This window comes from Didymella exigua (genome assembly GCF_010094145.1).
Source record: "Didymella exigua CBS 183.55 unplaced genomic scaffold M421scaffold_32, whole genome shotgun sequence".
In the NCBI taxonomy this organism is placed as follows: domain Eukaryota; kingdom Fungi; phylum Ascomycota; class Dothideomycetes; order Pleosporales; family Didymellaceae; genus Didymella; species Didymella exigua.
This window is the reverse complement of record NW_022984806.1, coordinates 201,229-207,970: the sequence shown is the minus strand read 5'-3', so window position 1 is coordinate 207,970 and position 6,742 is coordinate 201,229. Positions and strand designations below refer to the sequence as shown.

Genomic DNA, 6,742 nt, shown 5'->3' with positions numbered 1-6,742 from the left:
AGCTATTTAGAAGTTGTTGTACAAAGCCTAATTATTAGAGTGTCTTTTAATTTAACTTTTTAGCTGCTTAAAGCTCTTCTTAATTAGATTGTAGTTAGGTAAGTATAGTAGAAGGTACTCCAGCTCCACCTTGTACATCGCACAAAGCTCACAAACCTAAGTTAATTAATAAATAGAGGCATTGTCTAGTACAATAACAGAGTACCTAGGTGTTGTATATAGCAACACAGAGCGTTTAAGGAAGTCCTTTATAATCTCTAAGGTAATTAAGCTTTAAAAAATAGTGTAACTAAGGTATCTGTTAACTGTTATTGCTAGCAGAAGTGACTATCACTTACTCTGTTTTATAGAGTAAGCTACTTTAACAGGCGTGCTAACTCTACTCTAACTATACTTACAGTCGCTAGTCCTCTTGTTACAAGCGCTCTCATTAATCGCAATGATTTACTCTGCCTTGTACTGTTGCATCCTCGCTCTGTAAACCCTCTAGAGTGGCTCGCTTTGCTCAATTGCACGCTTTGTAGCTAGCTTCCTGCTGTAGTGAAGCTTCTCCAAAGCCCCCAACACTGTTGATAGAGAGCACTCCACGTCGTAATCGTTGTATAAGCACTGCTGCATCTCCTCCAGATAGGCGCCGGGTCGCCCATCGAGGTATAATTGGAGTGCTTCTAGCTGCGCTTGCCGCAGTAAAGGCGGGCGGCCGAGCCTGACAGAAGGCGGAGGATAGCACTGTCCCCAGTACTCCAAGCTTAATCGCAGCTTTGCTACAGTGCGACGATCGAATTGGCAAGCAGCAGAAACCTTGGAATCTTCCTCCCCAGCAGCTATATGCTCTACTACAGCTTGCTGCGTGGTGGCGGGTAAACGTTTGCCGTTGACGCGCATCATGGGTTGGTTGCCACGCAGAGTCTCTGCCCCAACAACACCAGAAAACAGTTGCGAGAGTCGCGATAGAGCTTCATGAATAAATTAAGCGTGTATAGAAGGTTAAGAAAACAGCTGCAATCATCAAAATACACTCAGAATTAGCCTATAGGTGATGCGTTGAAGTTCTAAGAATACCCCTCGCCACTGCACGTGATGTACATGGTATTTCGAAAACCGTTATATACCTAGTGATCGGCCACCCCACCACAACCCGTCACTCTCTTTTTGATTATCTACATTTTAACACCACGCATTTGCTATGGATGCCCGTGAGCTGGCTTTGCAATGTGTTATTGACGATCTCAATTCTAGTGTTTTTACAAGCCAGCGAAAGGCTGCACAGGCATGGGACGTGCCGCGATCGACGCTACAAGAACGTATCAACAGTTGTCAACCCAACGCGATGGCTCACTTAAATCAACAGCGGTTGACACCAGAGCAAGAGTGTTTTCTAGTGGAGTGGATACTAGAAGAGGACTCACGCGCACAACCTCCCTCTTATCCACGTGTACGTGAGATGGCCACCTGAATCCTGCACATAAACAGCGACTATAAGCCCCTAGGTTAACTATAGGTGCTCTACTTATTGCTCGCAAACTATGCGTCGCATCTATAGTTGGCCAAACAATTGAGAGCGCGAGGATTACAGCAGCTAGTCAGGACACAACACAGGCCTTTCTTGAGCTGTTTGAGCGGACAAGAATCAAAGTAACCATGTGGCTCAGATCACAGGATAGGCTTTGTGCTATCTGTAGCGACGGAGTGACGGCTCATCTGCCAAGGGCGAGTTTGTTTGCTACAGCCCACCACCACCACGAGAGGTTACGCATAGATGAAGTTCCCCTGAAGACATGAACTGGGCCGGAAAAGAAGGTTGTAAAGCAATCATGAGTCCACCTTCATTGGATGCGGCATACGATGAGCCTGCTTTCTCAGTATGCGACCAGTGTATCTGCGCAGAACGAGTTCAAGGTAGTGTAGGAAAGGCTGAAACCTAGTCTTGTAGGCTGGTCAAATTGATTGGTTAAGATCTGGTTTTAACACGACTACGAGTCCTCGAACTGGGGGCTTAAAGGCTTTTTCGTCTTGATAACTATCGAGCTCATGAGTCAGGGATAGCCGCAATGGCCTCGATTTCGATCAAGAAGTTGCCAGGCAGCTTGCCGACCTCAATAGCAGTGCGCGCGGGCTTCGGCGAGGGAAGCATGGCGCCGTACACTGCGTTCATGGCGGTGTAGTCGCTCATGTTGGCGAGGAAGACAGTTGTCTTCATCACGTAGTCCCATGATGTACCGGCCTCCTCGAGCACAGCACCGATGTTCTTGATGACCTGGGCCTGGATGGAGTCAGCTATGTTTATGACCGTAGAAAGCTAGATATCGTGAGAAGAATATGTACGTACCGTCTGCTCCTCGATTCCACCAGCGACAATGCTTCCATTGAAGGTTGGGACAGTGCCGGAGGTGTAGACGATGCCCTTCGACGTCCATGCGCCGCTGGAAAGGATCGGGCCCTGAGTGCCCAGATACGTTACAACAGGCTGCTCAGCGCTCTTTAGTATAGGCTTTGTGCTAGCGATGCCGGCGAATACCAGTAAAGTGGTGAGGAGAGATGTGATGGAGACCATTCGGACGAGGATGAAGTGTAGTAAAAGTGCACCGAAGAGCCTGAGATGATTGGACTTGCTGGTACGTCCTCTAGAAATGGGCGCTCTCAACTTTATAGGAACAAATCAACCATGTTGCATGCCACTGTTCAAGTTATCTTTCGCTTGTCGCCATGTTCGGTCCGCCATGGCTTCCAAGACTTCTAGATGTAGGACTTCAGGTAAGACCTTCTGTGAAGACGCAGCCCAAGACTGGAGGCGTTCGTGTGATCCAACCCCGAGTCGTAGATTACACTCTTGATAGACACTGTTTGCAAAGCTCTCGTAACAGCATTGACAGCCGTCGGCCCCAGGAAATGGTATGCTGTCGAACACCATTGATACCGAGGAAGCATGCATCCTCAGGTGGCTATTCTCAAATTGGAAGACCCATGCTGCAGATACCATCTGTGCGGACGAACGTACGCCGAGTGTTCTGGAGAGGCCTAAACCGGCAGGAGTGGGTCAAAGCGAGTCAAATACCCAACAGACAGCTGTGTAAGAGGTCGTTGAGTCTTGGCGCCGAGACTGCTTGTACATTTAGGGCACCGTTAACCCGGTAAGATACCTACAGGGCGTGAAGCGGTGATGGCCTTGACGTAAATGAAGATAGACGGGAGCCGGAGAGATAAGAAGTGCGGTTTATGCGGGGCTCGCCTTATCGGTACTGACAGATCCACTTTCAGCACGCAGGCGCTCTCCGTGATTGGATGGGGTTGCTGGTCGGATGTCCAAATCTGCTGATCCGTCGAGGTCGGATGTCGCATTTTCATCGGCGAATCTGACAAACGCGTGGCAATAGCGTGTCCCACTTAGAGATGTCATTAGAATGCCGGTCGATGTGGGGCCTTTAGAGCTCGTGCGAGTCCTGTGTGGTTCACGACCTCTATGCGATGGCATTTGGGAGACAGTGCAGAAAATCCACGGTGTGATGGTAGTGACGATGCTGCAGGGTGAGGACCGGTGGATGAAGTCGTGCGTTCCTGGTTACAGATGCTGCCTCATTGTCACAGGAAGACTATCCCAGGGTGTCGATCTGAAAACTCTCCGAGTAGTGATTGCAGAGAAGAGGCTAGCTGTTCTACCCTGCGGTCGTTATCTCAACGTCCTTGCTAACTATGTTGAACCACTGTAACTCTCCACACCTCCACCTCCATCTCCACGCCCTGGGTGACATCGGTCGCCGCTACTGCAACTGACATGGGATCCAGGAGCCTAAGTCACCTATGAACGGAACGGCTACGCGTGGCTGACCGCGATTCAATACAACATTCCAGGGAAGTTGCGCACTGTAGCAGTACCTTATCGCGAGTTCCTGAGTCGACGACGCTCCCCCGTAGACGGCGGCATTACGATGCCCGAACGTCTTCGATGAGTGACGGCTATCTGGATAGTGTTGATAGGTGAGAATGGTGACCAACGGGGATCGAAACGAGATACTATTGTCCGGATACCTTCGAGCATCGTATCGTATATGAAAAGACAGAGATGCCGTTGAAGAATGGTACTCAAGTCACCAGCATCATACAGTCCAACATGAAGGGCCTTCTTTCAGCTTCTTCAGCAGCCTTGACCCTGGCCAGCAGTACTCTCGCTGGTCCAGTAGCACCTCGATCCGATCTCCTCTTTTTCAAGCCTCTGTCTGTCATCACAGATTCGGTGCACAACGTACATGTCGGCTTCGGCGATGAATCCTTCGAAGGGGATGTACGAGTTGTGTACGGCAGCTGCGACATGGCAAGCCTTGAAGACAGGCATCACGAGCTCGGCAACACTCGAGTAACTCGGTCAGCGCGACCTGAGCGTCTCGTCTGGGTTGTGCCCGACAATATCGCTCATGGCGGCTGCTTACATGCATACTCAGGATCTGCTTTGATTGGTCGATCAGCGCCGATTACCGTCAAGCAGCCCACTCGGAAGCGAGAGGACATCTCGGAAATCGCAGATGTAATGGGGCCTTGGTTCGATGGCGTTGCATACATGCAAGCGAAGTCGAACAACGCCTCTTTCGTTGCTGTTTCGAAGAGCAAGAAGATTGCCATCCTCGGCGGTGGGATGTCAGGGTTGATGACCAGTCTCCTGCTCGACTCCGTAGGTATCCACGATTGGCACATCACAGAATCATCTCAGCGAATTGGCGGTCGCATTCGCACCAAGTATCTCGCTGGTAGTACCCCAGACCAGTACCAGTACCAGGAGATGGGACCTATGCGCTTCCCCGTTTCAACCACGTACCCGGACACCAACGAGACCATCGATATCCAGGACCATAAGATGGTCTTCCAGCTTGCCGATGTGTTGAACCAGATGAATGGTAACGACAGCCACCTTGCTGTCAACTTCATCCCTTGGATCCAGAGCAGCCCCAACGTGCCGGCTAACTCAAACGGCTACCGTCTACCCAATGGCCGCATTCCAAGTGCTGCTCAGATCAAGGCGAATAGCTCCCTCGTTTTACCAGCGGCAGTAGGGCCTGACCCAGAAGCCGATGAAAAGGCTGAAGAAGCGCTCGACGATTTTGAGGGCATTACAACCGAGGTCGTGAAGAGCATTTCAACGAACGTCTACCAGGCCCATAAGGCAGCTGTAGAGAAGGGTCTTTTCCACTGGTCGGAGCAGTCATACCTCAGATACGCCCTTAACCTGACCGCAGATGAGGTGGACTTCATCGCAGGTGCTGACAACAGCCCAATGTGGGAATATGACACAGCATACTTCGGTGCGACAACATGGCGAACGATCGATAAGGGCTTGGAGTCTTTACCCAAGGCCATCTACCCTCATGTCCAAGACCGCCTGACTCTCGGCCGCAAAGTCACCGGATTGAAGTACAACAACGCCACCGGCAGGGTTGCCGTCCAGTGGCGCAACGATCCATTCGCGATGGAGCCTGAGAGCAAGGAATACGACTACGTGGTTGTCGGTGTTCCGTTCTCCAAGGTTAGGCTTTGGGAGCTTCCAACGTACTCTTCCCTGCTGTCGCGTGCCATCTCGACCATGAACTACCAGCAATCTTGCAAGGTTTCTCTGCACTATAAGACTCGTTTCTGGGAGAAGCTCTCGCCACCCATCATCGGCGGTTGCGGTGCGGTCGATATCCCAGGCATTGGCTCCGTATGCTACCCCGCGTACAAGATCAACTCCACTGGACCCGGTGTCATCCTTGGCTCCTACACGTCCGGCACCATGGCTCGTTCTCTTGCAGCGCTCAGCACTCAAGACCACGTGGCTTACGTGCAGCGCGCAATGGTTCAGGTTCACGGCGACGTCGCGACCGAGCAGTTCACCGGTACGTATGACCGCCAGTGCTGGGAAGTCGACGAGCACCAGGCAGGTGCGTGGGCAGCGCCTACAGTCGGCCAGCAAGAGCTATACCTCCCAGCGTACTACAAGACCGAGATGTCAACAATTTTCGTCGGCGAGCACACATCGTACACTCACGCTTGGATTTTCAGCGCCCTCGACTCAGCGGTCCGCGGTACATCGCAGCTGTTGCTGGACATGGGCCTGGTAGATGAGGCCAAGCAGATTGTTGACACCTGGATGGGCAGGTGGATCCACATCTGAGGCGGTCACTGTGCCTGGTGGGAGGTTGATCATGACTCTACGCACAATCATAGAAATACATAGAAGCGAATGATGAAGAGCAGTACGTTGTAAGAAGGGTGTAAAACTTTGTGATGGTGTGCTTGGGACAAGATTGAGATGACGTGATCGTTACGCTAAATCAGGCGAGCCGACGCGTCGGCACTCCTGCCAGCTTCAAGCTTTTTCTGTTGCGGTATCAAGTGCAAAAATGTAAAGCGACTGTATTGTGTTGTTCTCTTGTGTCTGGCTTGTCGATGGCTGGCTGCGGGGTCTGTTTTGCATGACGTGTTTGTGATGCAGCTGAGGTAAGCACCAGCCCATCGCCAACAACACGTGATCTGCTTCTCCTCTTAACCGTTACATCTTCCCAAACTCCAACACGATCCTTTGCGAGCCTCGAGCTTCACTTTCTAGTCATAAATCGATGCATTCTCGCGTCTATCAAATGGGTCTGACACTGCTGTGCATGGCAAGGGTGTTATGTTACTAGCGCGTAGGTCCCATATAGCCGACTTCATCCCTCCTTTGTCCTCCTGAAGAGCTCGGAACAGCACAACTGAAAGTACTGAACGACAGCCCAGG

At 51.2% G+C, this 6,742-nt stretch overlaps 6 protein-coding genes across 6 annotated transcripts; 4 read left to right on the top strand and 2 right to left on the bottom strand.

Annotated features, from left to right (window-relative positions):
* Positions 1–66: 66 nt before the first annotated feature.
* Positions 67–1,124, bottom strand: M421DRAFT_265602 (uncharacterized protein). The gene is made up of 2 exons (XM_033588730.1): positions 339–1,124; positions 67–289 (listed from the first exon to the last, which is right to left on the bottom strand). Exon 1 carries the CDS (start codon positions 886–888, stop codon positions 487–489), a length of 402 nt encoding a protein of 133 aa, XP_033445394.1. The 5' UTR covers positions 889–1,124; the 3' UTR covers positions 67–289; positions 339–486.
* A 134-nt stretch (positions 1,125–1,258) lies between these two features.
* Positions 1,259–1,447, top strand: M421DRAFT_23128 (uncharacterized protein; the record flags this gene model as incomplete). Its single annotated transcript, XM_033588406.1, has 1 exon — positions 1,259–1,447. A coding segment is annotated over one exon (189 nt), but the record flags the coding sequence as incomplete, so codon positions are not given.
* A 62-nt stretch (positions 1,448–1,509) lies between these two features.
* M421DRAFT_70820 (uncharacterized protein) lies at positions 1,510–1,782 on the top strand (the record flags this gene model as incomplete). Its single annotated transcript, XM_033596738.1, has 1 exon — positions 1,510–1,782. A coding segment is annotated over one exon (273 nt), but the record flags the coding sequence as incomplete, so codon positions are not given.
* Positions 1,783–2,029: 247 nt separating this feature from the next.
* Positions 2,030–2,554, bottom strand: M421DRAFT_8211 (uncharacterized protein; the record flags this gene model as incomplete). The annotated part of the gene is made up of 2 exons (XM_033597531.1): positions 2,030–2,263; positions 2,330–2,554. The coding sequence occupies 2 exons, from the start codon at positions 2,552–2,554 to the stop codon at positions 2,030–2,032; spliced, it is 459 nt and encodes a 152-aa protein (XP_033445391.1).
* A 1,170-nt stretch (positions 2,555–3,724) lies between these two features.
* Positions 3,725–6,227, top strand: M421DRAFT_424166 (uncharacterized protein; the record flags this gene model as incomplete). The annotated part of the gene is made up of 2 exons (XM_033593672.1): positions 3,725–5,958; positions 6,014–6,227. A coding segment is annotated over exon 1 (1,848 nt), but the record flags the coding sequence as incomplete, so codon positions are not given.
* M421DRAFT_424164 (uncharacterized protein) lies at positions 5,909–6,403 on the top strand. Its single transcript, XM_033593671.1, has one exon. It carries the CDS (start codon positions 5,972–5,974, stop codon positions 6,137–6,139), a length of 168 nt encoding a protein of 55 aa, XP_033445389.1. The 5' UTR covers positions 5,909–5,971; the 3' UTR covers positions 6,140–6,403.
* The last annotated feature ends 339 nt before the right edge of the window (positions 6,404–6,742 follow it).

Coding starts and splice junctions, on each gene's coding strand:
- M421DRAFT_265602 (XM_033588730.1), bottom strand. CDS start 888: ATGATGCGCGTCAACGGCAAACGTTTACCCGCCACCACGCAGCAAGCT.
- M421DRAFT_424164 (XM_033593671.1), top strand. CDS start 5,972: ATGTCAACAATTTTCGTCGGCGAGCACACATCGTACACTCACGCTTGG.